Source organism: Melanaphis sacchari, unplaced genomic scaffold, assembly GCF_002803265.2.
Source record: "Melanaphis sacchari strain LSU unplaced genomic scaffold, SCAv2.0 Contig13_pilon_pilon, whole genome shotgun sequence".
In the NCBI taxonomy this organism is placed as follows: Eukaryota; Metazoa; Arthropoda; class Insecta; order Hemiptera; family Aphididae; genus Melanaphis; species Melanaphis sacchari.
This window is the reverse complement of record NW_020270588.1, coordinates 2,158,421-2,179,008: the sequence shown is the minus strand read 5'-3', so window position 1 is coordinate 2,179,008 and position 20,588 is coordinate 2,158,421. Positions and strand designations below refer to the sequence as shown.

The 20,588-nt window shown below is 29.9% G+C and overlaps 2 protein-coding genes across 2 annotated transcripts; both read left to right on the top strand.

Annotated features, from left to right (window-relative positions):
* The first annotated feature begins 2,869 nt into the window (after window positions 1-2,869).
* LOC112591620 (plexin-B2-like) lies at window positions 2,870-10,754 on the top strand. The gene is made up of 3 exons (XM_025335486.1): window positions 2,870-3,056; window positions 5,284-5,372; window positions 8,418-10,754. The coding sequence occupies exons 2-3, from the start codon at window positions 5,304-5,306 to the stop codon at window positions 10,512-10,514; spliced, it is 2,166 nt and encodes a 721-aa protein (XP_025191271.1). The 5' UTR covers window positions 2,870-3,056; window positions 5,284-5,303; the 3' UTR covers window positions 10,515-10,754.
* Window positions 10,755-10,883: 129 nt separating this feature from the next.
* LOC112591580 (plexin-B2-like) lies at window positions 10,884-20,433 on the top strand. The gene is made up of 3 exons (XM_025335419.1): window positions 10,884-11,582; window positions 17,754-17,857; window positions 19,012-20,433. The coding sequence occupies exons 2-3, from the start codon at window positions 17,777-17,779 to the stop codon at window positions 20,431-20,433; spliced, it is 1,503 nt and encodes a 500-aa protein (XP_025191204.1). The 5' UTR covers window positions 10,884-11,582; window positions 17,754-17,776.
* The last annotated feature ends 155 nt before the right edge of the window (window positions 20,434-20,588 follow it).

Below are 20,588 nucleotides of genomic sequence, written 5' to 3'. Positions count from 1 at the left end.
AAATTTACATTTAATAAGCAAAAAATGTTCACATTATCGATATATTATTAATAAATTTGGTAAAATTTGTTCGTTATCGTGTCGTTTTTGGCAATCTGTTGTTATCTTGAAACTCTTCGCAATCGCGTTCTTATAAAAACCGTCTGAAATCGTGTATCATCGAAATTTAAATTAAACTAAGTTAAAATATATATAAATTATTATTTATCATTTTTCTAAATATTTTACAAATCAAATTTATATCGATAAACTTCCGAGAGTTCAAACCATCGATGAAGTACTTAATGAATATTCTTAGTGTTTATTAATATTTTATAAATATCACGTACGTAATAAAGTAATAACCAAACTTGTTTATTGACTATTATTATGCCTTGTTCGTGATAATCGATTCGATTAAGTACTGAAACAAAAAGGTTTTATTTCTAAACGAAATTTGAGCAGTAGTAAAACCTAAGCTTTCAATAAAATTAATTTGCCGTGAGCGTATACGACCCTGATAGCCTTTTCAGGAACTTAGCAACCAAACGGTGAAAGTGAAAGCACTATAGTTGAAAAAGAAAACACCACACTGCAAACATCGCTTTGAGGATTAACCATTAGCGGGTATGTAATTGAACTTGTCATGTTCTCACGCACACTATGTCACTACTGGGTATTATGCCCACATTAGAATAAACATTGTTTGTGCAAATTTTTTTTAAATATTTTTCCTTACTTGATGGACAGTATATTATGAAATGTTCAAAAACGGCGTTAATTGAAAAATAACCTTGCTGGAAACTTAAATATTTATCGTTCATATGATTTATTTTTATGTATATTAGTATACCTATATTGTGGTGTGGTTTATTGTGTGGAGGTGTATTTGCTAATTTTTTTTTCAATTAAATTGTATGTTTCAATATGATCGAGTGACAAAGAATAATAATTACAATTTCAGAGTTTATTTTCACAGCATTAATACTTTTTCGAGTAAAAATAAGAAATACATTAATGCCACTGGTGGCAAATGACAACGATAAATGTTTAATTCTTTAATAGAATGTGTTACTAAAATTAAAATTATTTAATAAAACAAATAAATAAATAAAAATTTGATTACAGTGATTAAAATCTCAATCTTTTCAGCTGTTTTCTAATGTTCCCATCATCATACATTACCAACACTATAAATTCCAATTAAGTTGTCTTATTGATTAATAAGTAATATATAACGAATAATAATCACTTAATGTATTAATTATATAATTAAATAGTAAGACTATACATGAACCTTATATAATATGTAAAAAAATGTATAATTTTAAATTGTATGTGTACATTTTAAATAATACTAAATAAATTATAATATTCAAAACTCAAAGTTATTAAAATTTAAGATAAAAAAAATATATTGATATCTAATATAGGTCTATATGTTTTAAAATACTTAATATATTTTGTAACACTTGCATTGCTTACTTTTAAAAATTACTAGTATTAACAGTATTAAAATATGTTAAGCATTTATTTGTTTTTAATAGTTTAGTAAATACCACACTATAAAATATACTACAATCAATGATAATACGATTCATATGAATTTTTATAATTATTTCACAATTATTATAACAAAAAAAATAAAAACCATTAAACGTATAATACACCATTTATTATTTAGAATCAATTTATTATAGTCATAAAATGTTTTATTTATTTTGTGTATTTTAAGTGTTATAAATTATAACAAAGTTAATCAATTTACATTACTCGTGTTATTAACTAATAACCTACCGAATAATATTATTTTAATATAATTTTTTTTAACATCCAAAATTATGATTTTCAATTTTAATTTTTTATTTAGTATTCAAAATTAAATGTTTAAATATAATTTAAAGTAACTATAAGTATAATCAATAACTAGTTATTTTTAAATGATAATTCCTTGTTTTAAAAATTCTTATCAAATCATTGATAAATAGTATTTATTAAATACGTTTTATGTATTAATTATAATTATAAATTTATACATGTTCAAGCTGAAGACAGTGTTGCCCAACATTTTCTTTGATGTTCGTTTAAACATAGCTTTTTCAGCGAAAATTTGAATAATGCACTCACTTATATTTACATAAGAAATACGTGCAGATATGTAAATATGTTGGATAGCATTGTTCGTCCTATTATGGGACCATAATAGTAGTTTTAATGTAAAATTAATATTTAAAAAAATTACAATAATTTCCTTCTTGGAATTATACTTATTTAATTTACTAAACTATTTGAAATAAACATTATTTTCTAAATTATAAGCGAGAGTGTTTAAGCTTTTCGATTATAAACATTAAAATGTCAAATTTCTGAAAATTTGAATATTTATTAAAAATAATCAGAATTTTAGGCAAAAACCGACGCACATTCTTAATTTTTGATAGCAATAGCTAATAGGTCTAAACTAACTCTAAGATAACATATTAAAAATGTTATTGTCATTCAAGTACTTCAATTTACACAACAAGGATGCTAATTTTGATATTCATTAATTACAATATGATTCACGCATAATATACTCATACACTTACAGTTTAAATACAGACAATACGGAAAAAACTCTTTACAAACTATCACTAACTAGTTATCAGTTTTCATATAAAAATTATAGTATTAATTATATTATATTATTTCTTTTTTTTAATCACAGAAATATAATTTAATTACTTTTTGAATCATCAAATTTGTAATTATAATAATTGGATGATAAATAAAGTAAATCTATAATGACATAAAAAATAATATATTGACCAAATAATTACATTTTATAACATAACATAATAATCTATAGCCTATTTGTGAAACAGTTGAATTTAGTTTGTGGTCAGCATAGCAGTCTTTTATATTTTGATCTTAAATTATTTAATTATGATCGAATAAGTGTATATCATGTTCTTATAGCATTAATTTAAAACTATGTCTTTAATAACTAAACGCATAATATTCTATTAATTTTTTATAAATAATAATTTCGATGATACTGGAGTAACTGAACAAAGCAGTATATTATAAAATTGAAGGTAAAATAATTATATATAATATAATTTAAAATGTTGTCTAAAAAATAGTAAATAAAAACCAATGTCAAGAATATAGAATTCATCCTACTCGTATATTTTTATTTAATTATAATAAACTATTGCCGTCTACAAACCTAACCCATTTAGTAAAAAATTCAAAGTTTTAAAAAATTAAAAATTAAAATATATTTATCTGGGAAAAAAACATAAATAATAATATAATAACAGCGTAGATATAAAATAACTGAGATTATTTATCATACAATCTAGAACGCATTTTAAAAAAAAAGTAGGCTAGTTTAATATTTCCGTATATTTAATAAATTTTATTTTATTTATATATGAGTCAAAATGTATACACATTGTACTAAATAATAAAGCAATTCATTTTTGAGAATATTTTAATTCGTGCGACACAAATTGAAAAATTTTAATTTCAGTTGTTTAAAAATAAAAATAAAATTAATCATGGAAAATTCATTGATTATGTATAATTTTTAACCACTAAATAGTTAAAAATAAATTAGTACAAATAAGAAATCAATTCTTATCATTATTTTTATGAACAATTTTATTAAGCATTTTTAAAATGACTTTAAAATTAAAAACTTTTTTATAACATAAGTATGACTGTTATAAATTATAAAATATCTTAAAATAACGTCATAATAATATAAGTCTACGAGTTTCTCAGACCAGAAACATAGCGAAATAAAATTACGTAAATCTGTCTTAAATGGTTGAAAAATTACCATAGGTTTGGATATGAAAATTAATGAAAATAAAATTTCTGAAAGCATCTCGTAGTATTTTACTCTAAGAAAAAATTAAATAAAAATCATGTAACTATTCATGATCAGATACTAATATTTGGACAACCATTTTACTTTAGTGCGATAAATTGTATATTAACATAAACTTAAATTAAATTTGAAATAATTTTAAGCAGAGTTTAGTACACCATTTAAAAATTTTTAATAATCAAAAAAATAAATAAATAAATAATTCTTGAAAATTATTCATCAATTAAAATAAAAGCCTCATAGTTAACTATGTACGAGTATATTCAATTCACGGGCCTTAAAATTTAAATGTAATACTTAATTGAAAATTATTTTTGTTATACGTATATAATTATTTTATTTGACAAAATGTACTACCCGTTATTGATCATGAACTCATAATAACAATGATTTTAACTTTAGATTTTTAAGAATTTTTAGTTATAAATTAAATTATTATAATAGTTATTTTTATTACGGTTGACTTTATAAAGATACATTCCTAAAAGTCAATACTTAATCCAATAATGGTAAACATTATCAAAATGTACTTCACGTTATTATATTTATCAAGTGATATTTAAGTAATATAATAATTTTAATTTCTAAATATTCCAAGTCTCTAAGATAAGTAATTACAATTATTTTGTATTACAATTTATAAGTTAAAACGAATTAACTGAAATCGGACTTTTTGTAAAACATACTACCATCTACCTATGAATTTATGACATGTAAATTTTAGAATATATTCTTAATTATTCTCGGAGTATTTTCCTTGCGCCTAGAAAATCGATTTATAAGCTTATAAATTGTAAATATAAAGTATCAACTATATAAATTTCGTTTTCTACAATTCACTGATTTAATTGATATTTTGATTACAAATAATTTATAAAAACTAGTTTTTATTTCAACTGTGCTATATACCAATTTAATACAAAAAAAAACCAACAAGACCTCGAAAATCTATATGTTATTTTAATGGATGTTTTATACACTTAAATGACTTTTTAATAGATAAAATACCTTCGTAAACCCTAGGTATTTTTATACTTCATACGATTCTACTGGACAGACAGAGATCATAAATCTGGGTGTGGTGAACTTACATTCTTAACCAAATGACCATAACACTGCCGAATGTTAATGAGATTATAATATTTTCTGACATTTAATTTAATTAAAAATTATACTTTGATAAGCTTTGATATTTAAAAAATAATTTATCTGTCCCTGTACTGTATAAAATAAATTATAAGTGGTTTTTAAATATATTAAATCTAATAAATTGAAATTATGTGTATTATCGGGAATTTCATTAAGTTGAAATCGTATTAGCATTTGAATCATGATATTTAACGTTTAGATAAGCACTTTATGAGAATTCATGAATTATAATGGGTTATTATAACTTAATATTATTATTTTTTTTTATTTTATAGTCATAGAAAATTAAGAAAATATGGTTGATCGAAGGCATCAAAGAAAATATTATGGAAATTCCTTTATTCATATAATTTTAATTGCAATGGTATGTAAATAATACAATTATATAGTTAAAATTAATTAAGTTATATTGTTATAAAAAAGTATTCTGTATGTATATTTACAAACGTATAGTTTGTCATTTGCATAGAAATATTTTTTTAACAAAAGAAGTTAAAAAAAAAATAAAATAAATACTAATATATTAGCACATTTACGAAATACTAACATAAATATTATTAAAATAAATAGGTACTTAATAATTATTTATTACCAAAGCCGTGAATTTAATGCAATTTTATATTATTTAAAAAAAAATAATTTTTACCAAAAGTTGTACCACAATTTTACGTTACCAAAGAATATTGTATATTTTTGAATATATATACATATACACACATATATATATAATATACTTGAGGTTTGTATATTGTTGTAAACAATTATTAATTAAATTATTTATTTTACTTTTTTCAATCTAAACTGTATATTATTCTTGAATATGCTGCGAATTTTAAAGCATTTATTTACCTATGTCATCAATTATTTACTAGTTTTAATGTAAAAGGCTTATTTTAGTGTGATTATCAGAATAAAAATTCTCTGAAAAAAAAAAATCCTTGAAATGAAATATTTCGATAAATAATAAAAAAAATATTAAAAATTAAATATAATAGTTTAGAAATCAATTATACAAAAATTGTTTATGTTTTTAACAATAATGCGAGTACTCCAAATATTATTGACGAGCTCTGTTGATAATATATTAAAATTTTAATTATTAACAATTCGAATATCATAAACTATTTTATTAACTTATATGTTGCATAATTTACTAAAAAAATTATATTATAAGTAGGTATTAATTTATTTTTTGAAACTTTTAAAAATAACTTCTGGTAATTATATATATTTATGTAAGTTTAGAAAAAAAACAAAATTAGTTTCATTTTTTTACAGAATTATACATGAAAAACTATAGATTGTATTCATCAAAATTTAAAACAAAGATTATTATTAATGTTTGAAAACAATAATATAATTATAAAAGTAAATTAAATTGTAATAAATATTTATTTTGAGCATTAAATACGTAATAATTCCTTAAAATTGATTTATGATAATTTTTGAACTCGAAAAATATTGAACTTATTATATTAATTAAATCATAACTTCCTAATATTATATTTGTAATTAAATATTCATAATGTATTAATCCATTCACTTTTATTTAAATGTCGTGTGGATAATATCGTGTTCCAGAAATCTTTTTTATCGGGAGTTAGTACAACATTCTTATTACTTATATTATACATATTATATTGTACAATAAACAGATCATAGAGTTTTACAAAATTCAGATGATAAGCATCTTGTAAGTTTTTGTTTTACGAGGAATTGGGGGAGGAGATTGTTTATTTTATGTTTGTAGTCTTTTATCAGTAAAATAATATGTATTTACCTTAAAAAAAAGAACAAAACTAACTTAAACCGTTATTTTTCACTGTCAATTTTCTTCAGTTATCAAAATCAAAAATTGTCATACTCTTATATTAATTTGTATAGGTGATATTTATTATTATTATTGTTGCCGTAATATTTTTTTTTTAAATTTTCTTTTACTTTAAAAATTATTATCAAGATTAAAAGGTAAATTATGTTATTACATCAATAATTATCGAACTTATAAATATAAATGCATTTTTTATTCAAATACCTACTATATTTTAGATTTTGAGCTAAACTATGGATGAGTATAATGACGAATCGGTTTAACAATATGTTTTTTTGCTGCTTGTTATAATCTTTTGAAGTAGAAAAAATGCTTAAATTTTCAGCTTTAATATATTTTCTGACAGGAAAGTGAATCTAGTTTACAACTTTGATGGTTAAAAATGTACAGCGCTTTTCTTAATAAGTTGGATAAACATAGAAAAAACAGGAAATTAGAAAAAAACCCGTTTTCAACAAATTTGATTTTTTTTTTTTATATTACTGTAATATAAAAACGAATAACTCTAGATATTAGAAATTTTCATCAAGTGTTTATAATAACATTTTATCTACCTACATGATAAAGTTTTCAAAATATTTTGAACTTTTTATGAGCTATTTATAGATATTTAAGATATAAGATTATTTTTTTCAAAAATTGTCGATAAAAAAATCGTTGTTCTATCAAAAATCTTAAAAACTTATTACAATATTCTTCATAAGTTTTCGTTAGTTATTTGATAATATTAAAGATATATTAACACAAATTTTGTTTATAAGAATTTAAAGAACACATTTTTAAAAAAGTCACGAAAATTTGCATATTCGTATGTAGTTAAAAATACAGTGTTCAATATTTTTTAGCTAAGACTTGTAAATTAAATACAAGATTCCTCACAAGTATTATACTATTATGAAACCAAAAAAAATTATAAAATATATAATCACCTTTTTTATGAACATTTTGAGTTCAAATTTGAATCAAATTTAAATTTTAAGCCAAAAAAAAAAAAACAATTTAATTTATTTTGTTGTAATAAAAAATATTATTCGTAGGTACTTGTAACTTTAACTTATGTTACTACGTTTCATATATTATACAATAACGATTAGATTAATTTCAAGCTTTTACAGATTTATTACAACTAATAAATCACGAATATTTTTTATATGCACGGCATTTTACGCTCAAGTAATATTGACTCAGAAGTTAAAACAATTATTAATTATTAAAATATTATTATAATAGGTAATTAAATATTAATAACAAAGTAAAATAAATAAAATATTTTCGGTAAAAATGAAATCGACTTGTCGCAATACTAATAAAATAAATTACGTTAATATAGTAACGTAAAAAAAGGCTGAGTCCGTCTTCGCTCAGAATATTGTCTTTCGTCAGCAATGATTATTATCGTTGATTTCGAATAATAGTAACGTTTACATTACAGTGACCTCTTAATCAATGGCGAGGTTCACACGACACCTACTGCACAGCAATATAGTCTCTTTGTTTTCCTCATTCTCGTAATGATCATTTTTAATATTCATGAGGGAATTCAAATTTTACTAAATACGTACGTTTTGTTTTTAACAGATATTTGTAACAGTATCACACGCTAACGATTCGTCAAAAATGGAGAAGAACGCGATGGTTTGCGCGGAATTCCTAACGTGCCAGAAATGTGCGAGACACGTCTTTTGCAGTTGGTCGTTGGACCTCCAGAAATGTCTGGTGACGCCGCCGACTTTGGGAAACCTGACGGTGAACATCGAAGCGCACTGTCCGCAGTTCTCGGTGCCCAAGAAATCCGTGTTGAGGGACGAGCTGTTCTCGTACACGGTGGTGGTGTCCAACGACCAGAACAACTTCGTGAAATTCCTGCAGGACCGGACGATCACGTGTCACCTGGACGAAGAGAAACTCCCGGGGTACGTGCTGAACGACGAGATAAAATGCGACACGAAAAGGCTGGCCGCGCAGAGGAACAAGCGGTTCAAGGCGCTGATGATCTACCACTATTACATCACGATCGACGACGGCATCATACTCAGGTACAACAACGAGTCCGACAACTACTTCGTGTACTACGACCACGAGTGCGACAGCACGTCCAGGGACGACGAGTGCGTGACGTGCGCGTGGAACGAGTACGGGTACAAGAACTACTACAAACGGTGTTCGGTGAGGAACCGGTGCGTGGGCCAATACGAGTATTACGCCAGGTGGCACGCGAACAACTACACCGCGGTGATGGCCGCCGGCGACGCGGACGGAGGGGTGCGCCTGGAGTGTCCGGAAGCCGAGATCCTGTCGGTGGACCCGATGACGGCGCCGTGGCTGGGCGGCACGACGGTGCGGTTCACGGTGGTCAACCACCGGGTGATGGCCGAGGGCAAGGAAGTGTCGGTGACGGTGGCCGGGCGCGAGTGCACGGAACCGAAAATGTGGCCGATGCAGGACGACAAGCGGGTGACGGGCATCTCGTGCACCATGATGCCGGCGGCCGTCACCGACCGGCGCCGGAACCACGAGGGCCCCGTCCGGGTGCAGTACACCGGCGACCAGCCCAAGGTGACCGTCACGTCGGCGCTGGTCGTCGGGCTGGTGGACCCAGTGATCGCGGACATGAGCCCCAGGTGCGGGCCCGCAACCGGCGGCACCATGTTGCGCATCGCCGGCCGGTACCTGGACGCCGGCACCACGTTGCGCGTGTCCGTCGGCGACTACGCCAACTGCGAACCGGTGGCCCTGTACCCGGACCTGTTGCTGTGCGTGACCGGGCCGGCCGTGGTGGCCGGGCCCACGGCGGCCCGGATCAACGTGGTGTTCGACGGCCAGCTGAGCAAGTACGTGGGCGACGGGTCGGTGGTGTTCACGTACGCGGCCGTGCCCGCCCTGGACGCCGGACAGTCGCTCCAGGGCATCGCTTCCGGCGGCACGGCGGTCCAGCTGCGCGGCCGGCACTTCTCGTGCCTGCGGTACGCCATGCTGTACGTGCACCACGGCGAGCGGTTGCACTACACCAGCTGCCGGTTGGTCAACGACACGCTGGCCGTGTGCCGGGCGCCGAAGCTGCCGTACGGCCACGTGGACTCGGCCGCGTCGCTCAAGTACGGGCTCCGGGTGCAGGACCCGGAGTACCACGAGATGGACCTGTCGCCGCCGCGGGACCCGCACGGTTACAGTTTGCACCCCGATCCGGTGCTGGTGGATTTCGTGACGGACGGCCGCACCGTGACGATCAACGGCCGCGACCTGGACCGCGGTTACCGGTGGCAAGACGACCTGACCGTCCGGTTCCGGGGTTCCGGCGGCGGGTGCGACGTCACGTTCACGGACCACCGGCGGATCGTGTGCGTGCCGTCCAACCCGTCCGCGGCCGACCTGGACGCGGTGCCCGGCGTGATCGTCACCATCGGCGACACGTTCGCCTACGTGGTCAAGCGGAAGGCGGACGGCCGGAACCGCGGCCGGAACAGCGGTCCTCCCGAAAACGTCGTGACCGGCGTCAAGATCGTTTGTCTGATCGCCATCGCCATCGCGTGCATAGCCGTGTACCGGACCAAGGCCAAACACAGGGCAGGCGCCACGGCGGCGGCGGCGGCGGCGGCGGCGTGCAACAACTCCAACACCACCATCACCACCGACCACACCTCCGTCGCGTCGTCGGTCGGATACCGCATCAACTGATCGTCGCGACGCTGCTACAGTACGACAAACTTGACGACGAATATTATTTTTGATTTGCACAGTTGGTCAAACGATAATATGTGTACCGTTGATGCGCGTCGTACATACGCGTCTCCTACCCCGTGACGATGGCCCTTTGCGCGTATGCATTGTCCATTAATCGGTTTCGGACGTTCCGTTCGTTTCGGAGTTTTATATAAATATATAATATACACTATATGATAATAATTACTATTATTCGATGCCTATATCAATACATCGTTTAATTCAAAGAATTTCCTGCATTTTTTTTTTTTTTTTTTTTTTGAATCATTTTTGTAAACCTTTTGTGATCGTCCCAAGTACACCTTACCTGCGCACACAATGCCGTTTCGAAATGCACGTGATCCTTAAACAGAACTATTATTGTTATTATTGTATTGAAAATGAATAAGTCGATCGCCATCTTTGGGTTTTAATACACCCTGACACGTATTAGTGTATACCTACTTCTACCCGGGCAGGTACAATACCTTTTATGAAATAACAAGGTACAATGTACGAATGATATGCGCATACCAACGCATTATGTTTAAAAACGACCAATCCGAATAGTTTTATAGTATCAAGTCGATTTATGAGTATTTGGATTTTCAAAACGTTATACATTCTTATTGTGTCCGTCCACATTGTGTCTCTTCTTAATGTATATTTGAGTGTCGCCAACTAAAGTAGCTAAAAACACGATTTTATCCTTCAATATTCGAATATAATGGCTTATTGATAACTCTCCCCGTCTGGACATCTAATTGTGTCTGGGCGCCTTAAATCGTCTTGGTGCTCGCTTGATACCGACGAGTGTGGTCATTCGAGTGTCGAGGTATGAAGTATACACACCTTGAGTGTTATTCTTAGTATAAATGTTTCATTTTTTGCTATAGAAAAATATCTTACTATGTTTAATTTTTATTTATAAAAATTAATACTTTATTATTAACCCTCGTATATTTTGGTTTTTATAACGTGTAATAAAGAAGTCAACATACAGATTTGCTACTATCGTTAGATGAAATAAAAACACCACAAAAGGTAAGTAAAAAAAATAACCAACATTTTGTCTTTTTTTATACACATTTAAACTCTAAATATGAAATTATTCTATAAAATTACACAATAATATATTATTTTATTGCTTATAACATTATAAACACTTTAAGATTAAAATATATTTTAGCAAATATAATAACTAGGCAATTATAATCATCTAATATTCATCATCTCAAAACGCATGTAATTTTAAAATAAATGAAAAAATCAATTATTCAGTGATAAATATTGCTTAATTTTATATTCACAAAAATTAGATTATAATTGTAGGTATATTAATAAAAAAAAATTCTTATGGAAGGTTGTTCTTCAGTAACTTTTATACTATCTTGTCTTAATTCTTCCAAATTTTCATTTTTTGTTTTAAATTATGATCAATTAACACGTCAAAGTCATGTCAATGTGTTCCGTAAATCATAATTATTTTTTTTTAAAGTTAACAAGCTTTCAATAGACAATGAAAATATATCTTATATATTTTTTAAATTAAATTAAAAATAGAATTTATTAATATAGGTACACAGAATTTCTAAGAGTAGTGGCTCTTGGTAAATCTGAAAAGGAGGGGGTTAATTAAAATATTCTAAATAAATATACACATCTCCATTGACGAAGCGTCATAAGAGACAATGCGACAATGTCTCTCCACTTGGAAATTAGAACACACGACAAATAATTTTGTTTCATTAAATATTTACATATTAGAACGTCATTTATATTATAAATATGATGTACGTTTTAACATTTGTTAAAATCGGTTATTCGTTGAATAGATATAGAATTATATAAAATAAATAAAATTAGTTGCGCGCGATACGGCTGTGCATATGAGCTGGCGATACAGATCATTACAAATGTTAGGGTAGGTATTATACCAAAGAAACGTTGCAATGCCGGGCACGCAGGTACAGAGGGAATTTTAATGTGAGAGGGGTTTACTATGTACGCTATGAGACGCGTCTCGCTGTTCGATTTCCTCGATTATCGACGTCGCCATAATCCTCTGCAAATCGTGATAGCCGATAGGTACATGTTTCCAAATTTTTGTTGTTTTTATATTGTAATTTGTAATTTATCCTCATGGTTAATGATTTAATTAATACCACTTTGAACACAATGGAATTATTAATTACTCATATGAAAAAAATTTGAATTAAAAAAATAAAAGATCATGTTTCTTATTGAATTTAACGGCAGCTGTGAGTTGAGAAGAAATCAATTTGAAAATTTCAATCCGTGTGGTATTTAAAATATTATAAGAAATGCAATTTTTATTTTTTTAAATTAATTTAGCGCTTTGTCAAGATAATAATTTTTATACATCTTACCTATAGTCGCTTTAAATGTCTAAAATATAATAAGTAGGTAGTTAGGTACACACTATATAAGTTATATAATCGTAAAAACCCAGTAATCGAAGAAGGTAGAATATTTTAATTTTGATCTTCATTTGTATAATATAGCTAGAAGATAATTTTAAGAATTTTAAGATTATCTTACGTATAAGTTTATTTATTTATTTATTTATTTATTTATTTATAGTTGTTTGTTTATTAGTATTATTTTATTGCATATAAAATAAAAATGTAATCATAATAATTATACACTATCATAATATTAAATTGTGATTAGTATACAATAGTTAATGTTTTAGTAGGTATTTTAAAATTAATTCAAATACCTGTATAATTCACATACTATAAGTTTATAATTTTATTATAAATATCGTTAATTTTATTCGTATACATTATATACACAGTGCAAATATTTTATTTTATTAACTAGTCGTGTGCACGTACATGTGAGATTAGATGGCCGCCACTACAGGCCCACACTAATTTTAACAGTATCTGATAATAAATAATTACTTATTCATAATAAATATTTATCTAAATTAATATTATATTATTATAGTGTAGTATGTATTATTTCTTATTTATTAATAATTACATCTTTATTATGTAATACCAAAAACTAAGATGTAACGGACTGGTATGAATTTGGTGAGAGAGTAGAGCGGAATAATTCAAACGGTCTTTTATGAAATGGTCTTTCAACTTTGTGTCCTTGTGTACTTATGTTTTTAGTCATTTTAATAATTTATATCTATGTACAAACAAACATTTTATAATATAATACATTTTGCTTAATTTTTTTAAAAATAATTTTAATGGTTTGAAAATAATTTTTAGATGACGTTGATTGGTTTCTCGTATGCATATTTTAGATCCACTAATAAGGTTTCGATACCAGCCTATTATATCTTAGTCTAAGATTTACACTATCACAAACAACGATTAAAGCTATTTCTTAGGAAAAATAAGGTTATAGATGATAATAATCATTCTACTACTTATTTTATAAGTAACTTATTGAGTGGGAGATATGTATGAGCAAGTATTAAATATTAAATAATTTGTCATTATCAATATATTTAATACCTATAAACAAGAAAAAAACTAAATAATTATCAACCAATCATAAAAAAAAAACATTATTTATATACATGATATACCTACACGACATTTTATTAATGGCAGTTTGAGTGAAGGAATAAATTTTTTATTGTATTATAATGTATTATAAATCGTTTCTCTTTTCATAATGACTAATAATAGTACCAAATTTCTAACATTACTTGTTTATAGCGATAAAGGCCTAGACACGTTTATAATTATTAATACTTAAAAAAAAAAACTGGCTTAATGTATTTTAAGTCTTTTCAAAATATCTTTATTTAAAATAAAATACTAATTAATTTTCAATAATTTTCTCTTTTTAGTTTGTATATTTTATGCTTAACTCAATTATATATATATATATATATGTGTGTGTGTGTGTGTGAGCGTTTGAGTCAGATAGTCTATAGTTCATAATGTAAATATAAAATATTAAGAATTAGTAAAAAGTTTTATTCTTATACCTATATCGTTTCACATTTTTAGATAATACTTTCAAAAAATTATTCTAACTAATCGTTCGATTCAAAATATCAGTATGCTCTCTATGAGTTACAATTAACAACTATTAACTTCCATCGATGTCATATCAAAATTCTAAATAATCTTGCTAAATTTATTCATTTTTAATTTCGTCATGTAGATATTTGTTTATTTTTAAAGTAACCCGAAATTACTAAAACATACTTAGTTGAATAAGTATACCTACAGTAGTGCAGTACTATACTAATATGTACTCATTTACAACATTCTTAAAATTAAATGGTATTATTGCAAAGATATTTCAAATTATATTTTATATATTATTATATACATTATACATATTATAATGTAATCGATTTATCAGTGTATTACAATGTTCATATTATTTGTATGTGCTCTTGAGACATGAATGGGTTCAGTAGCATTATTTGTAGGAAAGGAAACTCGTAAATTTGCTCCGATATTATAGTATTAAGTTAAATCTCAAGTCGACACATTATAAAATATAAAAAAAATCTTATTTTTGAAGAGAAGTAATAATATGTCAAACAACTAAATTTGTAATTACTAATTTATTATAAAAATTAACGATAGCCGACTGACGTGTTGAATAGTTGTTGATATTAACTCACCAATACTACGTTAAGTATTATTTACTTTATCATTTACAAACTCTCAACTATACTATACAGTGTATAGTATACACTATATGTATAAACCTTCATTGTATCTACGTGCGAAGTGTGAGTATGGAAAATGTACGAATGGTTCTATTTGAGACAAATGAATTCCAAGACGTTGTAATACTAAAATCAAATACAATCTATTAATAAAAAATATAACAAATTGGGATTTGGGTTTCATCTGAACACATACCTATACGTAAGTTAATTAGCATAGGAAAAAATTCTAGTCTGCAAAACACTTGGTGGTTGCCACTTGCCATAGTCAATAATTTAAAACTGAAATTATACCTCTGCATGAGTTTTAATTTCATTACAATTTTACTAATTAATATACCTACTTTTAAATGTAGGTAATTAATAACTATAATTTACTTTGGATATTTATCAAGGTTATAGGTCATTTTGTCGCATATATATTATTTCAATGTATAATAATTATAATATTTTATTTTTTTGTTTTTTTTTTTTTTAATATTTATTCAGATTACTATTATTAATTTAATCGAATTTAATTTTACCTTTTATAAATAATAATAAAATCAAATAACTGATGTGTAAAATTATTATTATTGTTATTATTATTCAAAGTATGTATATATAATATGGTTAGTATATGCGACTAAATGACGCGACCCAAATGTAGCATGCGTCGAAATTAGACGGAATGAAATGTCGTACGCGTTCAATATTGTCGTGCGTCCAAATGACCGCGACAAAATGACGAGATACCATTTATAACAAATTTGGTATAATAATATTTTTTAGAAAATAGTTATTAGTATTTTATAATTGAAATATTTTTAGATCATTTGAAAGTAGTTATAACAAAATGTTTGTACTTTTCTTTTTAAATATATTAAATATATTAATTTTTAATTAAATAGCATAATACAGATATAAAAATTGACAAAGTTATAGTATCCACATTTTTAGATTCTGAGCTACGGTTTTATTATCATTGTTGTTCGTATGATCATATACATAAAAAATATATACTCTCTATGATTACTTTTTCTTAAAGAAAGAATGTAATTTAGATGGTATTTTAAATTGGTTTTTTTGACTTTCTTTGTAGTTTATAACCGTATAAAGATAAGTTTGGTAATATAATAATGTAGAACATTTTTAAATAAGTACAAGGAAGTGATTAAGTGGTTTTTGAAAGTTATATTATCAACCATAATTATACTCGAGCATCACTAAGAATTATTTTATAATTGTGACGATTTTCTACTGTTTTCGAATCAAATATCACAACACGTCAACACACTAAATAATGACTAATCTATATCTAGACTACCTATCGAAATGAAACAATGTAATATATTGATTTACACCCAATCTTGTATCATGTCCAACTTTTTTATTTAATAAAATGTTATAAAATAATTGTGCTTAATAATATGTAATTTACTTCACTCCTGAAAGACAGAATCATTTACATTAAGTACAAGAAAATATTAAATCTAAAAAATGTTCATAATCATACTCTAGTATCGTATAATTGATATACTATTTGGCGTTTTGTAGCATAATAATTTTCTTCGTCAAAGCAAAATTATAATTTAGAAAACTAAATATGATTAATTATCATCCAGTTAAATAAAATCATTAATATCATTTGATATTAAAATTTTTTTTTACTTCATTTAATTTAACTACAAATTATATTATTCTTTTGATAGTGATTTTTATTATTTACGATAATCTTTGACATGGTATTTAGCTATAGTTATTTTAATTTAGAAAAATATAACTATACTGTTGAAATGTAATATTTAATGACATACATTGTATTTGCTGTGCAGTATTTAATAACGTAATCATTATCAACATAATAATAATAATATATGATGTATGAATTTCGATAATATTTTTAATTATTTTCAACCATTAGAAAAACTTAGACAGAAAAACTATTTCGAATTTTAACAATATTAAATATGAGTTTTAATAATTCTTAATTTTTGTTATTTGTATTATTATTGATCTAAATAACATTAGCATGTGTATTTGTTAAGTATTTTATTTTCAGTTGTTTTTTTTCTATTTATTACAATTTAAATATAATATATGCTTGGTTTAAATTAAGCTGTATAATTTAATCTTTTTTAAAAAAATGAATAATATTATTGTTTGATTTGTACAGCTATAGATTACTTAAAGTTTTAAATAATATGCTACTTTTATTATTAAAAATAATTTTAAAATGTATCATGATAAATACAAGACACTTATAATTTAAAATAATAATTTTTTTTACTTAAATTTATATTTAATCATCTTTAAGAAATTCATATTATTATTGAAAATTATGCAAATGTATTATAGATTTTAATTTATAAAATTAATAAAAATTTTTAATCTTTAAAAAAAAAAAAAAAACAATAAAATGTATTTTCACAAATAATTATCTATTTATTTATCATAGTAAATAAATACTTAAAGTACTATTTAATAAATTTCAAAAAAAATATTTACTCGATTATACGAATATGCATAACAATAAACTGATTTTTTTTCAGAGAATAGTACAATCTCAAGCAATATGGCTGACTCGACAAGGTCAAGAAAACAGTTTTGGGAGCATTCATCTACTCCTATTTATATTCTAATTGCAGTTACACTGGTACGTAAAAATATTTACAGTTATCATACCTTTTTCATAAGTCAATTTTCCTTTATCGAGATTCAATATAGGCAATTCTTAATGTTTGTGCGGATTGTGTAAATTTAATACTAAACATGTGCATAGTTATAGTGTGTAGAGTGTAGATATGACGTCCTGCACGTGCACACACAATGTATCAATAACGCGCCACACAAATACTTATTTTCTTTTTAATGTGTGAAATTAATAAGAATCAACCTTTTACGAATTTCATTAGCTATTGTCCTAATTATTCGATAAAATTTCTGAAAACATATTTTGTAATTCATTTTGACATTTATTTAAAAATGATTTTCTTAAATTTTTAAATACTTTTTATTCTTCAACATTTTTATTAACATTTTTAAATATATATTATTTAAAATGTAGAAATCAAATCGTAGAGATATAAGAGAATACCATGGTATTTGATATATGTTTTGTAAATCGAAATTTTAATAAAAATAAAATTTTTATTAATTTTTAAAAAAAGAACTTATCAGTTATCCTGTAGGTACACATATTTAATTATATAACATACCTACACAGTACATACTATGTTCATCGTCATCTTCCATACATAATAACTCAATTATTTGCCCAATTGATTTTAGATTATATTACAACTCAGAATGAAAATAAATTAATAGTTACTATAATTCAAAATTTTATTTTATTATTTTATACTTAGATTTAATTTCAACGAGCTTGATATTTTATTTACGTATATTTGTAATAAATATTTCTTTTGAGAAACTATAAAATTACAATTTTTATATACTGAATCATCAACATTGTTAAATTTTTTAAATTTTCTTGAACTGAATATACCAGTATCTATAGATAATAAAATAATAAAAGAAATCCGAAAAATGTTGTCATCGCGGGTGTTATGACTAAAGTTTGCAGGTATGCGTGATTTCCGAAGTAGGTATAAACGTTTCGTGTTCCGTTACACAAACTATTTTAAATCGTAATACAAATATATAATTTCGACCCTATCATAACAAATTATAAACTATATAAATAATGTTTACATCAATCAACTACATAATAGGTTCATTTGAAATAGGATTTTTTTAAGTATCACGAAATATATTTAAAAACGTCACGAACACGCGGTGTCTTTACAGGTGTTTGCGTGTATATCACACGTCGATTCGTTCAGCCGCGATGACGACAAGGGCGCGGTAAATTGCTCGAGATCGCGGACGTGCACGAAGTGTGCCGAAAGGCCGTTGTGCAGCTGGTCGCTGGAACGGCAGACGTGCGTGGACATGACGCAGAAACCGGAACTGTTGATGGTGAACGTCCGCGGCCACTGTCCGCGGTTGACCGCCATCGACACGTTCGCCTACAAAACGCTGCTGCCCTTCACGTACAGGGTGAAGATTTCGAACGACGTGAGCGGCTTCGTCAAGTACCTGGCCAAGACGAACGTCACGTGCACGCTGAAAGGCGTCAGGTTCAACGGTACGGTGAACGAGGACGCGGACACGATCGACTGCGCGGCCATAAGCAACGAACACCTGGGGTTCGGAAATCAGCGGCTGATGATCTACCACTACAGCGTCGAGTTCGACGGCGTGCCCTTGCGGTTCGACGACGGCGTCAACAACTACTTCACAGTGTACAACACGCACTTCTGCAAAGTCGACTACAGGGCCAAGGACTGCGTCGCGTGCTCTTGGGAATCGGCACGGAACGCGTTCTTCTACAAACGGTGTTCGGCGGGTAACGCGTGCACAGGCCTGTTCGAGTACTACGACCGGCAGAACACCACGGCCGAGGGCGTCCGGACGTCCGGCGGGCGAAACGACGACGACTACGACGACGACGACGCCCCTGCCGCGGAACAGCCGGCGGACGGATTATACGAACCGCCCGCGGACGCTTGCGGCCCGGACATGACGATCGAGTCGGTGGAACCGCTGACGGCGCCGTGGTCGGGAGGCACCACGCTGGTGATAACCGTCAAGAGCCACGAGTTGCTGGCCGAGGGGCGAAAGGCGACCGTGACGGTGGCCGGACGCGACTGCGTCTATCCGAAGACGGTCAACGGCGAGACCATCACGTGCACGGTCGGGCCCCCGAAACCGGAAGACTTGGCCGCGGGCCCGGTGCGCGTCGTGTACGGCCCGCTGCGGCTGACGTCCGATCAGACCCTCCGGTTCATCTACCCCGAGCCGACCGCCCTGAGCCCGGCGTGCGGTCCCGTTTCCGGCGGCACCCTGTTGCGCATCGCCGGCCGCTTCATGGACGCCGGCAGCACGGTCACCGTGTCCGTGGGCCCGGCCAACGTGCCGTGCGAGCTGTTGGCCAGGCGCGAGGACCACGCGCTGTGCTTGACCGGACCTGCGGACGGGCCGTCCGCGGGCTCCGTCACCGTCGTTTTCGATAAATCGCTGAGGCGCACCGTCGGCGCCAACGACGTCATCGCTCAGTTCGTGTACGCGGGCGATCCGGTGCTGGACGCGCGACAGCCGTTCGCCGGCATCGCTTCCGGCGGCACGTACGTCCCGGTGCGCGGCCGCCATCTTCAGTTACGTATTTAATAAATATTATTATTCATATAAAATAATAAAAATAATAAAATGATTTTTCAAATGTTATAATATTTATGTTAAGTTTAACTTTACTTGTGTTTAATCAAACTATTCGATTTTCATCTAATAATTTTAAATTATGATTAATGAACTTGACTGTTAAG